The sequence below is a fragment of the Cyrtonyx montezumae genome, unplaced genomic scaffold (assembly GCF_038088225.1).
Source record: "Cyrtonyx montezumae isolate F1298 unplaced genomic scaffold, pur_monq_1.0 scaffold_1, whole genome shotgun sequence".
Lineage (NCBI taxonomy): Eukaryota > Metazoa > Chordata > Aves > Galliformes > Odontophoridae > Cyrtonyx > Cyrtonyx montezumae.
Window position 1 is genome coordinate 3,304,436 of NW_027071825.1, and position 24,793 is coordinate 3,329,228.

The 24,793-nt window shown below is 39.1% G+C and overlaps 1 protein-coding gene across 12 annotated transcripts in view; it reads right to left on the bottom strand.

Moving 5' to 3' along the window:
* Window positions 1-24,793, bottom strand: part of FGGY (FGGY carbohydrate kinase domain containing) — a 276,235-nt gene that overhangs the window by 74,579 nt on the left and 176,863 nt on the right. For 10 of the 12 annotated variants that reach the window (XM_065738156.1, XM_065738206.1, XM_065738165.1 and 7 more), the window contains one exon: window positions 23,203-23,291. In XM_065738156.1, coding sequence (XP_065594228.1) covers window positions 23,203-23,291 — 89 coding nt within the window. Of the gene's footprint in view, window positions 1-8,834; window positions 8,993-10,170; window positions 10,419-23,202; window positions 23,292-24,793 lie in introns of those variants that run through there. The other 2 variants (XM_065738233.1, XM_065738243.1) reach the window with 2 other exon arrangements.

Sequence of the window (24,793 nt, forward strand, 5' to 3'; positions counted from 1 at the left end):
TCATGGCTGATAACAGTGGATGGTGAACTTCACCAGGACAGTACAGCGTCACAAACAGATTTTATTTCCCCTAAAGTGATCCATACTCCTAACAGCCCATTTCCCCTCAGTATGTAACACACCAGATGATTTAGTATTTCAATAGACTGTTGTCTGTCTGAATACTAAGAACTATCTCAGATCAGTATTTAATGTTTTGTGGGAAGTCAGTAAACAAAGGTATTAATAATGGTATTTTCCCCAAATCAGCTCAAACCTCTTACTGAAAGAAAAAATTAGGATGCAGAACATCAATGAAAGATCATTTCATGTCATTAAGAAATACACAGAGTGAAACAATAGTACATTACATTTTCCAAATACAGTAAATACCAAATCATACCAAAGTGCCACCAGAAAAGAATGTGCACTTTTGTGATTAGACTGATGTTACAAACAGCTGCCACATCCTGGAAAAAGCCCTAAGGATGACAACTAGATGGCACTTCCCACTTTCAAAGCTCCCTCTGAGTCTCTATGCATATCCAAGGGGAAACTGTGCTAAGCACATCCACCAAACTCTGGAGCTTTCTTACTGTGTATTGCTGAACACACTCTGCAGGAAGCAGCGATATAAGCATTTTCATGCAATTTTATAGATGTACAAATGCAAGGTGCTTACAGAAGAAGGAAAAGTAACTGATGTCTAGCTGAATTTGTGATATAATACAGAAAATACAAACTGAAAAGAACATCTCTTCTCAAATTAATTGTGTATCTATGTAAGTGGATGGTTTTGATATGAAGGACAACCTCATATCTGAGCTGGAATTCTACATCACTAGGCTTTCATGTGCATGACTGCAACAAGAACCTCTAAACACTTTTTGTAAGTGCTCTGGGATTCAAGCTCCTTATTCCACCCATGCTACTCAATTTACACATAAAAGTGGATGCTTAATTAAATAATACAACCTTATTATAAATCCTTAGCGTCAAAGAGAAAGTAGCATACTGCAGAAGGGCATTCTGCTTTCATAGATAATACAGCTCAAGAATCTCACTTAATGGATTTGTTTGACATGTTCACAATGACCTATTAACTTTACCACACGGTTCAAAAGAACCAAGATGTGTTGGTCTCAAGTTTCTGCTGCTTCCCTGATAAGGTGCTCTAATAATTACACAGTTGCTCAATTTTATAGCCTGGAGAGCACGAATAGTTTGTTCATGTTTCTTCAGATTTTTAATACAGTGGCATAGATACACATCAGTGTTATTGGCAGTTTCCCTCCAGTGCATCACCGTGATGAAGTAATAGATCAAATGGTAACTCAGAAAATCTATACTCAAAAAGACTAGTCACTAAAGAGGAAGCTGAGGAACCAAAGCATTTACACCACCAGCAACTCCTAGCTTTTATGAGATGAGAGAGAGACATTAAACAGAGAAAGTACTGTTTGTTGCAGTGTACTCTTCTCTTTTTTTACCTGACAGGCAACCTCAGTTAAATGGTCAGAAATAGCAGACTTGCAGTAACTGATCCTGTGAAAGAGATTGACATAAGCTCAATCTCCCTTTACTATCAGAATCACTGAGTTTACAGGTAATAATCTAGGCAACCATCCTTTCCTGGCTGCCTCATCCAACGCAGGCCTTCAGAGGTGGTGCAGAAGCCCAGGCCGTATTTAGCTAGGCTGACAGACAATGGCAAAGAAGACTCTTTTCTTCAAGCACATTCCAAATACAAATAATTTCCCTCTTTTCTGCTTCGAACAAAATGTTTTGCTCAGAATATTCCCACTGAAAAAAGCAACACTTTCACATGGAAAACAATGTTATGTAAACCATATTTTCAACAGCAATATCATTATATTTAGAGGTTTGGTTGGTTGGTTTTTGGGTGTTTTTGTTTTTTAAACAAATTCTAGTCTACAAAGAACCATAGGATCCTATTTGCATCCAAGAGCCCCAGGAAAAAAAAAACCCTGCCACATTCATTACAAAGTAGATTTGGCTAAGCAGGGCATATTACACAATCCCTTCTATTTACTGCCTAAGTTTTGAGCTCCTGCACATCTCTTGCTGAGAACAGGCTGTGGATGTGCTGATGTCCTGTATGACCAGAATCTCAGTACATCCTAATAAGAAAAACATGAGGTTCCAAGAATCTGCAGTGGTTGAGGATACACCTCCCAAAATGCTGCCTGGAAGGAACCATTTGCCCTCACTAACCATCAAAAGGATACAGGGAAACCAGACTCACAGCCAAAGCAACTCAGGTACTCAAAGGTCGTTTCAACATAGGCTATGCTCACATTGTCTTCCCACTCTCAGAATTCTTCTCATACTCTGTTTTGCTCCTTGGAGAGATGGAAATCGGAAACAGTCATAGAAAAATGGGAAATACTGCATGGTCCTGGCTACACATGCATGAAAATGCAACTAAAATAATTTAGAGAAAGCTTTACACCAATTTGAATATTACCTATTCAAGAGTTCCCACAGTTTCATGGATTGGCCTGTTCTTCACTGGAATAATAGGTTCATAAGGTTGGAAAGGACCTACAAGATCATCTAGTCCAACCATCCTCCTATCACTATCCCTACCCAACTACTAAATCAAATCCCTTAGCACCTCATCTAAACGCTTCTTGAACAGCACTAGGGATTGTGATGGGAATACTTGCCATCTTTGATAACAAAATACATTTCAGGCCATATTCTGTAATTGCAGTGTAATAGTCCTATTAAGAACCCCTACTACAAAGACAGCAACAACACAACAGTTTTCTCCCTGAAAAGTGATCTCATGAGTTATTCACACATGACCTGCCATTCGAGATAGTAGGTACAATGCTAGTTAGCCTGCAACATGAGTCAGCTACCAGCTTTAAAAGGCAAATGCTCTTGTCTTGACCATCCTGAAGTGAACAGAAGCTTTGCTCTTGATCTAAAGGAAAAGCATCTGCTTCATTCATCCAAGCAGGTTAGAGATTAATTCAAATTAATGAACATAATTGATTTTGCAGCCATCATGAGTACTGCAAGACTTTAAGCACAAAATATGGATCACTTTAATGAACAATGCCCTTGCAAGCTGGGTGTCATACAAAGGGACTTCATGGTAATGAACCAACTGCACCTGCTGAGGAATGTAACTGAAGCTAAGCCCTGCAGCAGCTAGGATAAAGCACTGCTAGGTCCCAAAAGCAACACCGTGCAGTAGGACAAAGTAACTTTCTGTCCTGTTGGACAGATTTAAAGCCACAGAAGAAAGCTGAGAAAGCTGTATGAGGTTCTGAAAGCAAGGAGACCTGAAACAATGAAGTGCAACTGTCAAAACATATTTTCCTTTTGTTATGCAAACTTTAAATTTAAAACAGATTTTGAATTCAAACTGAAATCCAAGGCTTAGGTTCTGCTCAGACTTCTCTGCTTACTGACATCTGGATCAAGCTGTCAATGTCCTCTCAAATTATGCATCCCAGTCTTGAGGTTTTTTCATAAAAAATGAGTGGCTTTTTAAAAAATGTTCCAGACAAAAAAAATAAGACATAGCACATACATTCCCACTGTCCAAGCTTTATATTAAATAGTTGGGTGCTTCAAGAGCCTGAAATACAGCAGACATTATCACCGAGCGATACGAAAACGTGCAATTATTCTCTGCTTCACTGTAGTTAATGTCTTATGTGTTAATACATGATCTTTTAAATAGAACCACATTACTACCTCCACATACACCACTGCTATACCTGCCACACCACTGTCTCTGTCTACCTGCTGTATCTTGGGGGAAAGCAGGAAAGGAAGAGGATAGTTTGTGTTAAGGGAATACCTCCCAGGTAATAGGAGAAACAATGTGAGATCCAGCAGTGCAGACTTGGAGTGCATAAAATGTATGACATGCTGCCCACGTCAAGTGCTTGCTAAAAAGAATCAAAGAGCTGTGAGAGTTCAGAGCAGTGTAAGAAGAGCTGCACCTGTTGTCACTCAGTCACTACTATAGATCTCCCGGGCAGATTAGCTTTAAATCACAGGACCAAGTAAGTCTGGGTGTGCAGCGTTTCACATGTACTGTCTGCACTTTACTCATGTTAACTACTCAACAGCTCTTCAATTGCACGTACACAAACAAAAATACATCAGGGTCTGTTCGTCCACCCAACCATGCAAATCCCGAGTTCCTAATATTTACAACACACCACTACTTTTAATGCCTTTGACCCTATGAAATTCCTGCTTGCCTAAATCCATAGTCTTAGTACAGCAGCATAATGTGACTCCTGCCTGACAAGGGTTGTCCTCTAACAAAATATGCCAAAAAACAAGATAGATGGAGAAGCCAGTTTGGGACAGCTAGCAGACACATTCCCACTGCACTCAAAGGTCTTCGCTTTCAGTCTTTGAATCCATAAGGACTGAAACCCAAGCAACAAAGTTAGGAAAGAAAGAATTGTAATTATCAACAGAAATTCTACTGGTTTCATCCTTTCCATGCTCTAAATAACATTAATCATAACTCTAATTAATAAGTAGTCTGCCTGCCATTTAGAGTTTAAAGAATTTAAATAACACAGCAAAAGCAAACCTCTCTCACTTGTTCAAAATTTTCCCCAAAAACTCTGCACAAGAAAATAAATATATTTATTAATCTAGGTTGAGCTCTGTTCCTTCTGCACGACATAATATAAAGCCAGTATTTACTAAATGAGATCAATGGCAATTTTGTTATGTTACAGCTGAAGGAAGATCTAACTTCACATCTCAACCTCCAAGAGTTAACCTTCCGGAATTTATTTTAATCTTTTATTGTAGAAATATTCACTGTATCACTTCAAACATCTTCAAGTGGTGATTGAACTGACCCTGAAAGAAAACTGAGTCTCAGAAAACAGCACTTCAGTTTCAGAAAGTTTTAGTAGGAAATACTTCTTCCTACAAGCATGGAAGATCAGTGGAAGCTATCAACCCACAACAGCATGCAAGGAGGATAGGGAACAGCTCCCAACCTCTACACTGGATACACTGGAACACAGTGTCTGAGTAAGACCTTGCCTTACACTTTCAACATAATTTCTCTTAGTCTCTTCTACTGCAATTTTTTTTTTATTTTGCAAAGGTTTTTCCTTAAAATATGCATCGAATGTATTTGATTGAGTTTCAGCAAATGTATTGTATATGCTCTCCATTTTTTCCTTAATGTTGCTCTGTGAACTGTATGGTGCTCAGATATTCCCTCACAATAAGGAGATTAAAGGTCAATGGAAAAAATAAAATCATGACCTTCTACTCAGCAGCTCTGTTCTCTCTCACATCTGGAAAAGCCAGAAGCCACTCTGAACCAGGGGCATAACTTCCATTCAAATATGTAAAACAGGTCCATCTTCCTTCCTCTATCATAAATCTTCCTGGCAAAGCACAGCCCATGAAAGCATACCATACTCTCATGAATGAGCTATGCTCTTTGAGAATAGGTACACCACAGCCCTTGAGGCACTGGGATCCGGGCATCACACTAGTATTTAATACCTGCTCTATCAGAAGAGGAAATGCACTGGGCTGTAACAGGCAGCAGGTTTTGTTCCATTTTCACTGAGATGAAAGTTTCTTTTCTGAACTCAGGGTACTGGATCAGACTTCATCTCAGTATCACAGAAGTTCCCAACAGCATCCAAGAAGAAAACACAATACATCACAAATGCTTGTAGAGCATAATGTTCCCTTGCACATTTTTTCCAGGACCTCAGTGGGGATGCATCTGGAGGCAGACAGACGTAGTACTGTGGTCTTTCAGGCCCCTTTCAGGGTACATCATGCAGAAGCAGGACTCTGAACATACACAAATCTGTGACAAAGTTCCTCTCAGGGCCCTTAACAACAACGAGCAGGGAAGAAAGTCTTTCAATTTGAAAGTTAAAAAAAATCAATTATTTCTGTAAAGGGTGGGAAAAGTAATTAACCAAAACTTCACTGCACTATTTGGTGTTTACAATGCAACTCTTAGGATGTTTTGGCTAGCTTTTTACATTATAGAATTTTCTAAGCAAATATGTTTCTTACTTAAAGGGAAAGATTTTATTGCCAGAAAAATAACAATACACATCTGCAATTTTCTACACCCACAGCTATAATTAATCTCCTCTGATTACAGCCACTCCCTGACAAGATTCCATGTTATATTTATACACTGGATGCCACTCTGACAGTAAAAAAAAAACAACACAACAACAATAGGATCATTTTCAAAGCCTCCATAGCAGCGTAAGATTTAGAATCAGCAATGTCCTTTAAATTGCACTACCAACAGCCCATCCCAGCCAGAGCTAAGAGTGACCTCTAATTGCCACTATAATGGGCTCAGAAGTCTCTTGAGAAATATAAAGTGTAGATGTTTTCTGTGCTACAGAAGAGGCATGAGACTGATGTTGTATTATACAGAAATACTTCAAACACAATGACATATGGTTGGGGAAAGCACTACTATGACACTCAGACTCTAAGGTACAGCCCCCATAAATAAAACCCTGGGTTGTATAAGGCACCTTAAGAATGTAACCTTTGTACATCTTGCCAGAGGTTTGAAATAACACACACACGTGTTTATATACATACAGATATTTACTTGGGATAGGGAAGATGTACGTGTCTGTAATTGTTTGCAGAAATCTACTGAAGCTTGTCTTTAGTAAATATAAATAAACACATCAAATGTTGCAAACGTTGAAGTCATACAAGAAGAGATGAATCTCACCAACTTAAATGAGAAGATATTTCTTTTACTATTTGTAACAGAGTCAAATTTAAAAAATAAAAATAAAGTGTTTCTCTTCAGGAACAAACTATTAAAAGCCTCACAGCTTTAGATTTTTAAAGTCAGTTTTCCTAGAAGTTATGTCATCAGACCTGAAGGGAAACGCCCATCCCAAACACAACATGGCAAGTCAGATCAATCCCCTGTGTGTATCCAATAATTTTGGTGGACTCTTACCCGGGATGCGTTTAGCTCAACATGTTGAGTTGGACAAAGAATTACAGAATAAGAATATCTTATCCACCCACATATGCCTCACCACGTCATGAGGCAAGGGGAAGCGAGCAGTCAGCAGACTGCTTTTTTTCTTCTTAATTAATTTCACTCTGTTTTACATTACAGACATCCAACTAAGATTCAAGCCCATTGTCTTCGGCATTGTTGAAAAACACATAATGAGGCACAGTCCTAGACACAAAAATGTATTGTCTAGACAAATCAGACATAGCATGTGGGGCTGGAAATATTAATCCATTCCCTCAAAAAAAAAAAAAAAAAGGCAAACAGAGGAAAAAGAAATTGAGAGATTTGGCCAAGGGTCAAATAGTAACCCTCAGTCAGACCCCTGAACTGAATCCTGAGACTTAGTCCAATGACCTGGGCAGAAAGACACCTATCAGATACAATCATGCTGAACATACTAGAAATATTCCTATGCACAACTACTGTTAACTTTTAAAACCTTAATGAGCAAAGGAGAGGTTATAAAAGCCATCCAGAAATGACAGTGCAGATGAAAAGCAGAACTGGCAATGAAGCCCATGCATCCAGATCCCCTTGTCTGGAACTTGCCCTCAGGACAGACCTCTGCCATTGTGCAGCATCAGCAGTGCTTCAGTTCAGTTGATTCAGAAAAATACTCTTTCAAGCTCAGTATTTCAAGTAGACTGAACTGCAATAGGAAGTCAAATAGCTATTTCAATTAAGAGGTTGCATTTAAAAATATATTGTCTCCTGTAACCTTCTTCAGGCATTTAAATCTATTACACAATTAAAGCTGGAAGTACCAGCATACAGAGCCAGCACACATCTTTCCTTGGGAACACTAAGCTTGAGCAAATTTAAAGGCTTCACCAACATTTGGTGAGGTTAGTCAAAAGATGAAGCAAAGGCTATAAGTGACCATGCAAAAGGAAGTCACACAAGCTCCCTCACCAGAGCGTGGCTTTTGATAGAGAAAAGTTGTTCTCTTCTAGCAATAGTAATTTCTCCAAACAAAATAAGTGGCAGCACACTACTACTCACACATCCACATGCATCACCTCACACATCCATCAGCAACAGCTGGTGCTTCAGCCACTGCTCCTCACAATGCCACACGTTCCCTCCCATCTCTTAGCTGTGTTAGACTTGATTGACAGTCAACAGAACTGGCATCAGCAGCATACAGGAAGGTTGCAGTTGTTGGCTCCATGACACTTCTGATGTCCCCCTAACGTATGAAAAGTAGTGGGACACGCACCACCAACATTCTTCTTCAGGGAGCACAAAGGCTGAGCTATTTTGGACTCTTCCAGCCTTGGAAAGCGTGGCATGATGCTCAGAGTGTCTGTCCAGCAGCAGTGCAGACGCTGATATTCTCTGCTACCACAAAACTTCACATGAGCAATGCTACACTTTGTGATATGTTTTGTGCTGTTTTCATAATATATAGAGTTAGATATTGTTATTATAGTTTATAGACTCTAATAACTTATAGAGTTAGGGTAGCAGGAAAAAAAACATCTAACGTTGATATTTTGAGAAATAAATAATACTCAGTTCTCAACTTTGCTATAAAGAAAGATTTCACTAACCCCTGAGTAAATAATGCATTTGTTCCTAAAGTTAAAACTGCTGAGATCCTAATTCAGCATGGTACTTAAGATGTATGAAGAACTGTCAGTAAGGTTAGTGGAGTTTCTACCAGCTTTATCAGGCATGTGCTGAACTGGAACTCAGGCTGTCATACACTTATGGCCAGACAAAGGCTAAGTGAAACCAGAACAGAAGCAGGAAAATTGCCAAGAGCACTGCAATAAAAGAGAGTTTTACTAACTATGTTTTGATGGAGACCGATCAGATTTCATACTCTGAAGTCCAGCTCTGAACCCTCCTTTACACAGGCAAACACACCTTCAAGCCTTAATCGAGTTGGATGGCAGGATTTGGTTGCCATGTGGATCTGAATCAAAAATGCACATCAGAGATTCCTGCACAGGCAACGAGGTGCAGTTTCACCCTCCAGTCACAGAACTCAGCTCAGTTGAAGAATATATTATATAGTCTGAAAATCAAAAGTCATTGCTACATACAAAATGCATTTGGTCAGAAGTTAAAAACGTTTCTGATGGTTATACTTAATGCAAGGTATTTAAATCACATGAAAACCACATACATCACATGCTACATTGTACTTTAATCTTTTACACGCTGGTATCAGTGTGTCTACTGCTAGAGTATATTTCATTGTAAAAATAAAAAGATTATAGTTTACAGTTGTTTGCAACTGCATTCATGTTAAATAAAGACTATAAATTTTTGAGTAAATCACAAGCAAGTACACTGACAATTGGATTGCTGTGTGTTTTCACAAATCAAAGGAAAACCCACTTAAGTAAAACCACAGGGAGTTCAGAAATGGGTAACAGAGGTGAGTAAAAGCATAGATATATTTCCATAAAGTAAAAAGGGAAGAAACAAACCTATTTACATCGGTATGAACACGAATCCAGACAATAAGGCTGCTATCCAGAGAAGTCAGGTGTGCAGGTTAACTGTTTCTGAGAATGCAGCAGTTAAGGCACTGCAACAAAACAAGTGATCATACAATTGTAACAGGATATGGGTATTACTGGGACCAAAACCTTAACAGAATAGAAAAAAGCTAACCGTGAATGAGGTACACTGGTATTTGCACTAGTCCCAATCGTAACAGCAGAGATAAATAGCGTAGGAGAAAATGAATCATCACTACTGGAGCCTGAGCAAAAGAACTGCCCCCAGCAGGGAGTTAATGTTGTCAGTTCTAGAATCCCTCCCTTCTTTTTTCCCTTCAGATACTATTTCTGCTGCCATTGTAAAAGAGAAGGGGCTGCACAAAATGAACCTCCTCTTTGACTCGTTCTAACAATCAAACAAACCAACACACAGGTCCCTTGGAAGAATGGCTCAGTTCTCATTTCAGATGCCTCGAGCCTGTTACACAATGAAGGTGGACATCAGTGGTTTTCATATTCATTTAAATCTTAGAACACAACTTGATCTGGGAATGAACATCAGCAGCGCTCTCAGAGACAGAGCAAACCCTTCCAGGTAAACTGGGTAATGCCTGAGCTTGCCTCAGAATAAATACTGTGAAAGGTGATGGGTGGAACAAGAAGGGTGGAGCTTACCACTGCTCTAAGCTGTAATGAACTTTCATACAGCTCAAACAACTCAGAAGTATTCCTTTCCCTTTCTTGAGACTTGAATCATACTGCAATACTTGCAGAAAATAAATGTGCAAATGTTGCAAACAGAGAGAATGGACTTAAAGAGTCAAATTAAAACTCCTATGTTACATGTCAGGAAGAAAAAAAAATGCCCTGACCTTTCTTTAATGCATAATGATATATTTTTAAAGAAACAAACCACACAAGAGTTTCCATACTTGTGAAAAAAAATTAAGTGATGAAATTAAAAAGAGCACACTTCATAGACTGCAGATTTTAGTGACAGAATAATTAAGAGCCATTTAAAAAATGCAATTCTGCAAAATTCTGTTCATCCATGAGCTGGGTCCTACTGAGACTTAGGTATGAGTAACCTGTCCTGAACACATAATATAATTTTTATTTAATACATTTATTTTAATATTTAATATTTTATTTTAATATATTTATTTTATATTTTATTTTATTTTTATATAATTAATAAGCCTTTCATGTCAACTGGGGCACTCATATCAGGCAAGCCACTCTTCTTTGCATAAGTAATCTGAATAATTAAGTCATTTTCCTTAGTATAAAGAGGTTTGCACCTTAAGAAAGGCAGCAAAAATAAAATTAATGCACTTATGTTTTACAGTGGCTCTGGAAGTGGAAAGAGCAACTTTCAAGTGGAAAGAGCAGACAGAAATCCTAAGGTCTCAACTTAAGTGAGTTCTCTTGTCTTGACTTGCCATGAATGGTATGAGAATAAAGAGGAGGGACAGCACAAGGTTTACAGCCCTGCAGTGATGAAAAGCAAATATAATCAGCTTACCAAATCAATAAATAAGAACTGTAACCTAAAAAGCAGTGAAGGATGCGCCATACCACGGGTTAGAGCCACAGTACCTCCAACTCATGAGGATGCCCTTGGATGACAAGCACTACCAACCACGTTACTCAGCAGGAGCAAGGGATCACATGAAAACTCCTCTGAGTGGGCTGCCCTCAATTTTCCCAAGCACACCATTTCTTCATAAACCCTGCCTATCAATCTCCGTTGACAGCCTACAGATTGTTTGCAAGTCGTTATTTGTGTCGTGTAGGATGTCACACTCAAATTACAAATCTTTTCTGAGCCATAAAGTAACAAAAGATTCAGAGGAGAAAAATCAATAGTGCACAAAGAACAGTTCCCCAAACGTTTGTACAACCAACAGCCTGTTCATACCAACATGCCAGCAAATAAAGGACCCAGACCAGCAGAGCACTTAAGCACATGCTTTAACTTTAAGCACGTGCCTAAGTGCTTTGCTGGAAAAAGGCCCAAAGAAAAGAATGAACACGGTTAACTGAAAAGCCCTTCGGAATTGGATTGACTGCTTTGTTTTTCCATTAACTCTAGTTGCTAGTAAACACACATTTGGCCTCAGCATCCTGCCCAATATATTTAACCTCCATCATAAAAATAGCAATGGGATAAGACCACTGATAAGATGCAAGTAAAAGCAACACCCTTATGTCTCTCTCTGATAGGCAATCCCACAAGAAGACCCCAAACACCCAACGCTTCAGGACGGTCACCACACAAGCCTTCATTGTCCGTGCTCCTCCACCTCTTACATCGAGCTCTACACAACACACTCTTCCTCCCAGCAAACCCGTGAGGGAAAGAATCCCAAGTCTGGAGGAGATTGCTTCCGACTGTGGGCTTTGGGAATGTGACCAGCTTTTGAAGAGCTCCACCTTGACCACTAATAACATTTTTATATGCACCTAATTTAGCCTAAAAAGAAAATGAAAACAAAATTCCCTAGAATATCTTAAGAAAAAATGATTAAGATAAAAAAAATATACCTAGAGAGTCCCAGAATGGAAAGATGATTAGGGAAGGAGGTGAAGTTGGAATGAAGCAATAATAAAAAGCCCTAAGAACACATCATATATTCATGGCTCTTGAATCATTAGGGCTCCACATGACAGCTCTCACAAGCACTGGGACGGCAAACTTCCTCACTTTTAAGCAGGAGTGAAAGTGGTTAAGCCCTAGGACAAATAGTTTGAAAATCTCAGCACAAGTCTGATCTCAGTGAGTTGAAAGGAATGCAGACTGACCAAAAACACAGCAGCTGTTTGTTTTTTCTGCCACCTTTCCAAGGTTCATGTCTGGAGTGAGGATAAACAGTTCTGAAAAAAAAGTTATGTGGAGTTCAGACTTTAAGAAAATAAAACATCAGACTAGCATTTCTTGCAGAAAGATTAAAAAAAAACCCCAAACCTTAAATTATTCAGTCCTGGAAGTTTTCAGGTAGAGCTCTCAGGAGCAGAGAGGCTCATGGCTTGAGGCTTCAATATATTAAAATGCTTTCTCCGAACCAGGCTGCGTTTTCAAAAGCTTGGCGCAACGTGATTCTCTTGAGCAATATTCCTCCAAGCACAGTTTCAAGTTTAATAAGGTAAAACTGTATTCCCTATTGCACGTCCGCATGTGTGCATGCACACACACACCAACACTCCTCCAGAGAAACCAGCACAGGAGAGATGCTGCTCAAAGCCTTAAGAGATCTTCCTGAAGTGGAAAATCAGTGCAGTAGCAATGCAGTTTGTGCCATGCCATGCCATTTTGGACATACCCCTTCTACCTTCCCTCCTCCTTTCTCTTCCTACTTTTCCATTCGTGTTAAATCTGCTTTAAGTACATAATTAATATCTCATGATAGGTTAGGCAATTAAAATCCCTTGACTCTTAACATTTTTAGTAGGTATAACTTTCTTTTGATCTATAGCGTAACCCAAAAAAGAAAGAGTTAAGAGGAAATTTACTTTGATAGATTACTAGTGGAGCTAACCCATATAAATAAGGATTGTCTGTGTTGTTACAGGCATGTCAGAAACAGCAGTAAATTTCAGGCACCGTGTTGAGTTCCAACATCTGTTTATGAACTGTCCTTATTCACAAAATGAACAGTTGCTACAGGATAAAGCATACGAAGAAAAAAACCTGAAAGCAAGTGGAATTAATCTAGAAAGCTCTCCCATTATTGTCATACCTGGTGCTACTGGGGTATCAGCATGAGGAACGGTGAACAATACAGAACTCTCATTTGTCTGAGGCACACAGAGATGTATATACATATGTATCACATATACAAACATTACCCAACCTGATATAAGATACTATTAATTAAAGTACACTACAGACACTGCTCCTTCGTAAATCTAAACTGTGCTTGTATCTCCACAGAGCCTGGGGGATAGGAGCAGAGGGCAAGAATGGCAGTGGATGGGGATAAATATGAAGAGGAGATGTTAACAGTGTACTGTGCTCCCTCTATACACCCATTTTCCCTTCTTTACAGGGAAATCAAATTTCATGTACAAATCCTGTGTTCTTAAATTCTGGAACACCTCAACCACTTCTCCCATTAAGACAGGAGAATGGGCACACAATTTGTTTCTTGAAACTAAAACAGAATCATAATACTGCTTTTATCAGAAGAGATTATAGTAAGTACATTGCATACAAGGACAAACAACCCCTAAAAGCTCCCAACTACAGTTTGGTGGGAGGACTCTCAGGAAATGGAAACAGCTTTCTGCAGTGGCACGTGCTTCCCTCTCACACTACTGTGTGGATTCAGTCTCATCACTCAAAAGAAAACTCTTGGAAAATAAGGATGGAAGGAGAAGACACTATCTGCAAAACTTCAGACCACAGAGAACGAAAATCTCTCTGCACACCCTCAGATAAGTTTTGCTCAGGCAACTTGTGCAGGAAGAAGTGCCCCCCAAACCCCTCCTTCTCACTGACAAGTCATTGCATGTGGGTACTTCAGGCAGCTGCAAGGCTGCTTCCATGGACTCCCTTCTGCACTAAAAGGCAGGCACAGGGAGCCTGGCAGTGACAGCAGGAGAGCCACAGATCTGGGCCTCCGAGCTGACTGCAGCCCCTCAGGTAATGCAGGGACAGGCTCTCTGAGGAATGCTGCTCGTTTCCAAATCTGCACTCAGGAAGAGCAAAAGGATGCATACATACTGCAGAGCACCAGCAAGCTCATAACTCAGGCTGACACATCTGAGATAGCACAGCTTGAATTGAAATGAAGTGGACAGAGGCTTTAACTTAGATTAGCAGCTCCAGAGGGAACTTAAGGCTGAATATGAGAAATCTGAGAAATAAAGATAAAACAAAATGAAGTTAGTTATTCCTCTCTCTCTCTATAATGTCGATATTACCTGAAGCCAGCTAATACTAGAAGACAAAAAATAGAACTCCCTGCCTTCACTTTAAAATGAAATTAACAGACACAGTGTAACCTGAAGTTTTAACTGTCCACAGGAGAATTAAGTTTCTTAACAATAGCAAAAATAACTTCAGTCATCTTTGGTGTATCACACTGCAGTTATTAATGCTTTGTCTGCTTCTCCCAAGTCAGACAGTCAGAATCCTACCACCAAAACTTAATTAAAGGAGGTAGTAGGAAAACAAACAGCCTTTCTTGGAACATCTTTGATTCCATAAGCACATACACATTTCATCTGCTGAAAACTGAATTACAAGCTTTCATCTAACGAGTGGCTTAATGGAACAGCACTGGAATAAAGGAACGGGGAAAGGAAAAACAAATCCTTGCCCATTTCATATCACACATTATACATTTATATAGCACTGGGCTCACTATCTGGGAACATCAGTTTGCAAGCTACAATAAAAGTGCTCGCTATCTTAATGTGAGCAGAAGGCACAGCCAGGGACTTGCACCAAGTCAACGACCAGATCTTAAAGTGCCAGATGGTCTTCCACAAAGAAGAAATGATAGAACATGTAAGAAGCATCTGCCTTCCTTAGAAGCATTCTTGAGCACACTGGATCATTGATCTAAGATGATTTTTATATGCAGATGACAGGTCAAGCATAAAAGTACACTATTATAAAGGTTACGGAGTTGGCAAAGAAGAAGTATCACTGCTACGGACAAAGAATTGCTTTCTTTTGAAGTCTGAGTTGTCAGGATATTTACATTTCACAGTTAAAAGGCTGCTCTCTGGACAATATGAATGCTAAACCAAACAAGAGAAAAAAGTCCTATGTAAGCTAATGCTACTTTAAAGAGATAATGTAAATCAACCCTGACATCATCAGTGTCATCCTAAAGCACGATGAGAATTTCCAGCGAAAGTTCTTAACGTTAAACAGATTCAGATAGCCAGCCAACAAAAATAAAGCAAGCATATAACTAAACAGCCCTCCAGTCCAAGGCTGTTGCTTCAACCCTGTATTACAGTGAAAAGGATAGGAGGAACACTCCAATGGTGAAAAGCATTTGTCTGGGAAGTCTGGAGAAAGAACTGGTCTAGAACAAGTAATATATGTATTTTTATAGATCACACTATATGTCATTTGTAACTGCAAGTTAGACAGCAAGCTGGACACACAGCTCAACGCTTAGAAAAACCTTACCCTTCAAATTGCATGGCTGTTTTCCCTACTATAAAACAATAATGTCACCTTTATGCTTAAGAAGAGTATTCCAAGGCTGAAATTATTAAGATCCTTTCATATACAAGATATTACAGAATGATAAATTATTTCTTTCTTTCTTAAATAAAAGAAGTAGAAGACTTTTAAGAAACAATAGGTTTGAGTTTAATATTTTTAAGCACAGTATGTACTCAATACAATGCACAGACTTCATCTTACATAGCTTTTTTTTTTATTTCCTTCACTGGATGAGAACACTTCTGGAATGTTATTGTTTTCAGGGGGTGGTTTTTAAGAATTTACTGTGAATGTGTGCATTATATATGTGCACAGTGAAACACTCCTGGGGCTGTAAATGACCCAAGAGTTCATAAACATGGCTATTTTCTTATCTGGTTCAAATTTACGCATAAAGCAATTGTTGCACAGTTCTCGCTGAACGGAGACCCTATTTCACAAGGGACAAGAGCTTTGCATGGGGCTTTCCACAACGTTTCACATAAGCATGAGTTCAAAGAAGATGACAGATTGTTTATAACATGTCTTGTACCATTGGGGTCTGATCCCTGATGGTGTTCTCAGAAGCCAAAGCAAAGGAAACATACACCCCCTGAACACACAGCCTGTAAAGCAGAGAACCACAAGGACTGCTTTAAAAAAAGAGAGAACTGAAAGACAAGCTTTCTCTGTGGTTTCTGCCTCATCTTTCCTCAGAATTGAGGGCCATAAGATCACAACCTCCTTTAATATCTCCCCCTCTACTTCCAGAGAAGCATGGTTATCCAATGCTACCATTGCTGAGCAAGTCAGCAAGCTGGATCTGAAGGACTCCTAACCATCCCTTCACAAACGTTATTATGGGAAGATTATTATCTGACCCTTAGAGAAACTAGTAATTATAGTGTTCATGTGTATATTGCTCCTGCACAGGATCAACAATGAAAGGGTTGTTCAAACATAGCTCCTCTGCCTTCATGGAAAACTTCGTGTGTGTACCACTCATCAGCTCAAGTAAATGTTAATGACTATTTTGGAAAAATAAAAAACAAACATTGCCTGATGTACCATAGCATTCTTATATAAAGGGCTTCTTACAGAGTAAAATGCTGCAGTTTCAAACTGCAAAAATAAGATCCTATGCAGCAATGAATGAGTGAACCCCGATTTTTATTTCCAAAAAGTGCTGGAGAATGTTTTAACCATCACACAGACACTCACATATACTTGCACTCTCAAACTACCACACTAGGCAAGATCAGAGCTTAACAGCCAACAAAACACACATTCAATCCCTGAGATCATTTTCCTGAAATAGAAAACTACATATGTTTCTCAAATTTCACATCAAGCCACTGCACAGCCTGAACTGCAGGGGAGAGCAGAGCCAAGCCTGCTTTTGGGCTTGGGGGAGTATAAAGGACCTGAAAACAAGATGATTCCTTTCATATTGCCACATTTCTCGTCCAGAATCTAAACTTACAAACACCTCTGTTTAACAGTGTTTCTAGTGGGGGCTGCTTATCAAGCAGTCTTTGCTTTGTCAAATTAAGACGCATTGCCTTGGATTAGTGAGACTCCCTGAGTTCAAAATGACTTCATGGTTGGCTCAGAGTTCACTGTCTCTGTGGCAAGTTGCCAGTAATACATCTACTACCGCGCCTGCCCCCAATCCTCTTCTATACTGACCTAGCTGACTTCTTTTTTTTTCAGCAGCAAATGAGCACAATCGAAAACTAAGGGCTAGATGCTGTCACAGCTAATTAAGAATCCTAACAACTTAAAAAAAATAAAATCAAATCAAAGTAGTAAATATTTGAAGATCTGAATTCAAACCCTTCTAATGCAATGTCTCAACGTACGTCAAAACCATTGCAAAGGGACAAAGCTGTTTTTCTCTGCTGTGCAGATACAGTTCGACACTATGAAGGGCTCCCGTTCTTGTGGAAAACACATTAAGTTTCTCCTGCTAATATTTTGTAAAGGGCATTTGTACAACAACAATAGCTACAGCTTCCTGTTTGCCTGTATGCTTCCTGGCTTACATTAACGAGACCTGCTAACAATTTTCTTATTTAGCACACAGAGCTCTTTCAGCCTCCGCCGACCCAAGGACACGCCGTTTTTAAATTAATCATTAAGAAGAAAATGTCGAGCAGTAACGGCTCACATTGCACCTGCCCTTCACATCCCTGATCATTTTTGCAGCTACACGCTTCCTATTTTCTTACACTGCATCAGCCTGTGTGTCACCAGGCTCCAATGAACATGTTTTGAATTTATTAAAAGCCTAATAGAAGTGGAATTCTGTCTTGTTTGGCAAAGACACCATCACAGGGACACTTGTTGTTGGCTTCGGGACAGGAAATTCATGGCACTTTCTTTGTCCGATCCACAAAAACACCATCACTTCTCTTCCCAACCAGCCCTCCAAGATAACTCCCCCTTCTCCAGAGTCTTCTCAAAACAAGTCTGCATGTCTGAAGCCTTGGGTTTCATTTCATAAACAGGATATAAAACCTGAGTGCAAATCAGGATAGTGTCACTGCCACACGGGCTGCAGTGCTTATCAGGAAAACCTACAGGATATTCCCAAGCCCCTTTCTTCATGGAGAGGGACCTAATTTTTAGTCCAGGCATCTTCTAAGTAGGCACAAAATATAAATAAGAAGAAGCCAAACACCAGAATCCCAGCCAAAAGTTATACATCATTCATGGCACAGCTAGGAAGGAAGGGCAGAATCAGGTGTCTATGCTGCTCCAGTTACCACATCTTTCTTACTTATTGCTCAATCCTTTAAAAGACACAGACATCCTGCAAATAATCATCCATCAGTTTGCTTCTTCTACAGCACCTCTAAACATCCTCTTCCAAACTCTTCCCCTTCCAAAGTTTCTAGCCTATCTGAAAAAAAAAAAAAAAAAGCTTGGTGAGAACTGTACTAATCATAGAGACATGAACCCTCACTGAGGGAAAAGAAAATAACCTCACAGAATCATAGAATGGCTTAGGTTGGAAGAGACCTTAAAGACCACCCAGCTCCAAACCCTGCTGCTCGTGGCTGCCTAGCAGATCAGCAGGCTGCCCAAGGCCCCATCCAGCTGGCCCTGGGCACCTGCAGGGATGGGGCATTAATCTAGTAACACTACCCTGCATGTATCAGCTCAACAGATGAACAAGCACATGAATGAGAAAGAATCAAATCTTCAAAGTTATTCAGCAGCCTGAACACCTATATAAATACAGATTTAATTTACTTCTCCAAATCACAGAGAAATCTTGACAGAGAAGACTTGATTCAAATATACTCAAATATACTGCATATTAAAAGATACCCTTCTCACAAACATATATAGCATGGTACTAGTTAGTTACGTGGTTCTTAGAAATCTTTAAGAACCACAATCATTTGTGTTTCAGTTTACAGCCTGTAATTACCATAACAGTATGAACATCTTTCTTATAAAGCTGACTCCCTCTGAATAAAACTCACGATCCTGAGATCTCTGTTGGATGTAGGCAGTTTACAAAAGGTTCCCCAACAGAACATCTGTTATATCATTTTCCCTGACATGAAGGCTAGCAGTTAAAGACTGACTAGACAAGTATTTCCACAGGAAAATCACTTGGGTCACCACTTGTATATGAGATGATGTCTCCACTAGATAAAAAATTACTTTCCCCAGCTATTAACACACCTGCAGTGTGAGAACACACACATATCTTTTGTACAAGTGCTCTCTTTGTTCTAACTTTTTTCTGCAATTTTGGAAGATACTTTAAAAAAGCCCTAAGTCTCTGTCTTCTTCACTCATTCTGGCACTTCTTGAATTCTTATGAATGACTTGCCAGCGTTTTCTTTAACAGATACTGAATTATTCATCCTCAACCAGTGGCTTACAGCATGATGCTGGACACTCCACCTCAGTTACTGTCAAGCCTGACATTCTTGCCTGCATTTCCAAATCCTCCTCCACAGGTTCACTCTCTTTGATTACCCATCATCTCAAACCATGTAAATCCAGCAGAGACCACCTCGTTTTCCAGGCAGTGAGCTGGAAGTGGCTCTGGATCAGAAGACTGGATCTAAAAGTACATGACTTGAGAAATGCATATGTGAATTCTACCTGATATCACAGCTAAGCCATATTCCTGTCTGCAATCTAATCCTCCATGAGACTTCAAAAATACGACAGAACTGTAGAAGTGCAACTCTGATAAAAATTACTCTGTCCACAATACAATTACCTCTAAGTCAGTCAGATATTTACTTAGATTTTTATTAAGATAACTTCATCCAAAACACCATATAAAGAAAAAGTGATCAGAGGTTGTAGATGGTGGGTGGAAGATGGCAGTGAGTCACACTCACCATGAGTAAAAGCGCTGAGGCTCTAAAATGCATGCTAGTATGTCTGTGCAAAGACAGCTTTTTCTCCCCACAGAGTACTTCTGCAGTAAGACATGAGTATTCCAGTGGCCAAACCAACATTCACTGCTGTAACCTTGGAGGCAGGAGCAGGAAAGTTGCAAAGATTTCAAGTTTTTAAACCAGAAAAGCATTCTAATGTCAGTAAAGTTTTCTAATGCAGAAGAGTCAGCTTCTGGATCATTCAGAACAGTTAAATAGTCTTACATCAAACCAAATGGGAAATCATAAAAAGCAAATACTTTTAACAGGGAATATTACAGGCAATAATATTTTAAGAACAATGGGAATCAGTGATTTGGAACTCACTCTTTCCAGTTCATAGGTAGATTCTACTCACTGAGATACACAGACAGCACTTCTTAAGAAAGTAGATAATCTCAGAGTATGCTCATGCCCCCACCTCTCAGGTATTCTAACCTGAACTTCCTGTTGATTATATATCCACTGGAAAAAACTTCCCTTGGCAACAGGGAACTTCAGGCCAGCAGAATTGTTTGATGGAGAAATACAATTTCATATTCAAACACATACCAATAGCAGCTTTCAAACACTTCAAATCCCAATCACACGCTGCTTAACTTTTTGCACTGAGTAATCACTCTGAAGCCAAAATGACCATACACCATTTTTAAATGTTAAACACGTGCAAAATGTTTTAAAGGAGCCAATTAAAAACGTAAAGAAGCAAGGGTAAGAGTTTCAAGGCATGCACAAATCCTTCCTATAGAAGCATCCCTAGAATTACTTGAGTTTAGCACCACCAAAACAGATTTAAAATACATATAATCTTTCTTTTCTCAGGGTCAAGTAATGTGTGATTCACAATGACTTAACACTGTGCCTTTCCCTGTGAATAGGCTCTTTTGTGCTCAAGGGGAGAAAAAGTGGTAAGAATCTTACACTTGATAAAATCCCACTTCCACAGTATTATGAAAGATAACATGCAGGATGAAATGCTTTACTTCAAACTACATGGCAATTCTTAAGAAATAAGTGTGCACAGAGGAAAGTAGAGGATGGGAAAAAATTAGGTTTGAATCCAATAAAATATTTCTTGTCCTTATTTTCCTTTTTCTTTTTGCCTTTTGCTACCACCTAAGACAATCCACTAGAGCTGAAATGATTGGTTTAATTTTGGGGAGCACACATTAAGGCAGCAAAGAAGGACATACAAGGAACTACTTTATCCAAAACAGAACAATCTTTCTTCAACTCCTAAACTGGCAATAACTGAAGTTACATTTTGAAGTCTGCATGAAGGTATCCCTCCATCAGCTCTCACCAACTACACTATATTGGAAGTTAGGAGACAGAGAGAAAAAAGATGGATTTGTTAGTATGGTACAGATGCCTCTATTAAAAACAAGAGGGGCAGAACATTCTATGGGGCAGAGAGGAAGAGCAGAAACTCTACTGGAGATCCCTTTGCTCAAGCAAGATAAGAATTCTCTTTCAAGCATATCATCATTCTCTCTGGAACTACCTCCCTTTCTTCAAAGCCCCATTCCAAATAATATTTGACTCAAACCTCACTTGGATCACATTCTATTTTAGCTTCTTCAGCCACCAGCACAAGGTGACCCTTTCATTATTTGCCCACATATTTCACGCCATTAACCATCCTAGAATCACAAAGCCAAATTCAAGCTGTGCTTAGAACAAACTTTCAATCCTCACCCCACCACGTGTAATACAAAGATGTTCCTACATATAAAGGCAGATAAAAGTGTTTCCCCTGTGTCCTATTAAACTTATTAGAGGACAAATTAAAAGAACCTGTAACCACATAAATGTGACATTCAGGCATATCTGTTTTCCAGGTCATATCTTTTCAACTGCCTCAAAAAGGCTCCCTTAGGATAGAAAGCCAGCTTTCTCCCACACAATTGCACCAGAATTTAAGTAGCTCTCAATTTGTACACCCTTAAACTGTTTGTGAGGGAAAAAAGGGGTAGTTACCTTTCTCCACCTAGTCCCTGAGCAAAGGGAGCCAGCTCTAAATTGAAGTCTTGAGTATTTGCACAATATAGAAATCCTATGGGGCACAGTCTCTGGAAGCCTGGGATTTATTCCCTTGAAATTTGAGTTGGGTCACGTGACAGGTCAACTTATACTGCATCATCTTCTGGGTGAGAGCTCTTCTGCTACAGAATATAGCAGAATCTGACTATATTTGCAATATTATCTTCCAATTCTTTGTGTAAGAATTTACTAGGTTCCATTCTCTCACTTTTTTTTCTTTCCCAGTAAAGTCTAACAGCATCTCCCTATAATGCAATAGACCTATTTAACAATGGCTGCCAATTAAGGAGACTAACCAGGGAGAAAGAGCACTCAAAAAGAAACAGATCTGATGTGAAAGCATTTTCCATTTTCAGAGACTAAAACTAGCTTCTAATAGTTCTCATTTTAGACTGATTTTTTCACAGATAAAACTCCACAGACTCTAATGGAAGTACCTGTGAACTGTGCTGAGCTGGGTGTGGATCTGATCCACAAGATTTTTTTTTTTAATTTGACACTGTTCCTCACTTCTCAGATGGAGGACTCATTCATCTGCAAACACATTTCACTGGTACTAATGTCACTTCAATCTGAAGATTGCAATGGGGCTCTCTCAAGAGGTGCTGTTCAAGTCACCAGCAAGCACTGAAGGATGCTTTTGGGGAGTGACACAGTATAGGCTTTACAGTGAAGTAACCACTTGTAGATAGACTTTACAAGATGCCTTCCATACTCAAAAGAAGACAGTTTTGTTTCATTTCTCATAAAGCCAATACATTTGTCAACAAAAACAGATTTTGAAGTATTACTAGAAGCTTTCTTCACAGCAGTAAGAGCCAGCATATTTATGTTTTAAAATAGACTACAGGACCAGCTGACTGACAGTTGTAGCAACATACCATATCTGTGAATTACACTGCTCACAGGAACTGTGTTCAGGAATGTACAATGGAAGCAGGAGATAGGTTCAAGATGTTTTGGAGCAGACTGAATTACAGACATATGTATGTAACAGCATGTCCAGTCAAAATGAATTAAAGCAGAAACATACATAAGAAAATAGTCTAAGATGACCAAATTATCCCGTTACAATTAACATACCTTGCAGTGTCACCTGTGGCTTTCCAAGATAAGAAATCCGGAAGATCAAAGAAGTAGCCTGCCTTCTCCCAACATGACTCTTGCAAGTTCTAACAAAAAAAATATTGAGAAGTACAGATATTAGAGGCCAGACACGATCATGTCCTTATTTTAATGAAATTAAGGAACTTGAAGTGTGAAAAGGATAATTTTTCCAAATCCAATATTCTGATATCTCTAGAGATTCCTGCACCACTCACTTGGCAGTTATTTACTGTCTGAAGAACTGAGTCCTTCCCCCACCATGGATTGATCATAAGAGCTTCCCAAGAAGAGTTAATGGAGGCACATGGTTCAGATCAATAATGTGGGATCTTTCCGTTCCCAATCAGCTGCTCAGTGTCAGAGCACGCAGGCACAAAATCAGGAGACAACTTCTTTTAAAAACATTTGTTTGAAGAATGCTTTGCTTTCTAAAATAAACCATTGCATATTTATTATTTCTAAATTTCAAGTGCAGGAAGAAAACAAATACCTCTGTGAGCACAGAACAAAGCATTACAATCTATTAGGGTAGTTGATCAAAGCAAGTAAGAACCTATAAGCTTCCAGTGAAGCTTCAACACCCCAATGGCTTTAAAACCTCCAACAGTTTTTTTTTTAATAACTGAAACAGTGGCTCATACAGAGTACATCCTAGCTAGGGTCCTTGGGACATGGAGCCCTGCTGGGTGGCAGAAAAACACAAGTTAAGTCAACAGTTACACCTAGCAGGTTATGACAGAGCTGGAGAGCTACTTCTGAAGTAAGATGGGAAATTATTCTGGGCTTCATCTCAATACAAGAAATCTAAGGGGTGATCTGCATGCCATACTGTGTATTTTGGATTTCATATCCTCCCCTTTTCATCTACTCTTCATAAGTTCAGGCAAAGACTCATACTTGATTGCAGATGCAGAGGATTCCTTAGAAAAGTGAAGTACTGAACAGTAAGTCTCAATAGCTTACTGAGCTAAAAAAAGACTGATCTAATGGCAACTTTTTAACATAAAACATACAAGCTCTGCATGCCTGTTCCAAATGTGAGTGCAGTTTTCCCACTAGATGTATTCAGCTACTACTTCATCAAATTTGACTTCTTATGCGAAATGCAAAGGTGCTCCCTGCTTTAGTATATTCAACCTATTTCCATCGTACAAACCATTCTGCATGTGTCTCTAAGAAGCAAGGAAGTAGACTGGCTATTAGTGTTAATCATAAAAGATAACAGATTAAGAACAACCTTGCCCTTCAAGCAAATGTCCATTATCAGAGATACTCCCTGAATCCTTATTCTATTACTTGAGGAATTCCCAAAAGCCACATGTGAGCAACATTAAAGTATTTTGTTTCATGAACATCCAAATGATTCATTCTTTGCCTTCTCAATGCTTTGTCATCACTAATTAGTAAAGAAAGACAAAAAGAAACAAAGCACATTGTGATGCTTTTTCCAAACAAGTTTAAAAAAAGCCTCCATGTTTTTGACACTCAAATTAATTTATTTTTACTCACAGAGAGAAATCTGCAACCACATTAAAAGTACTGTGGAGAAAATCTGGGAACACTCCCA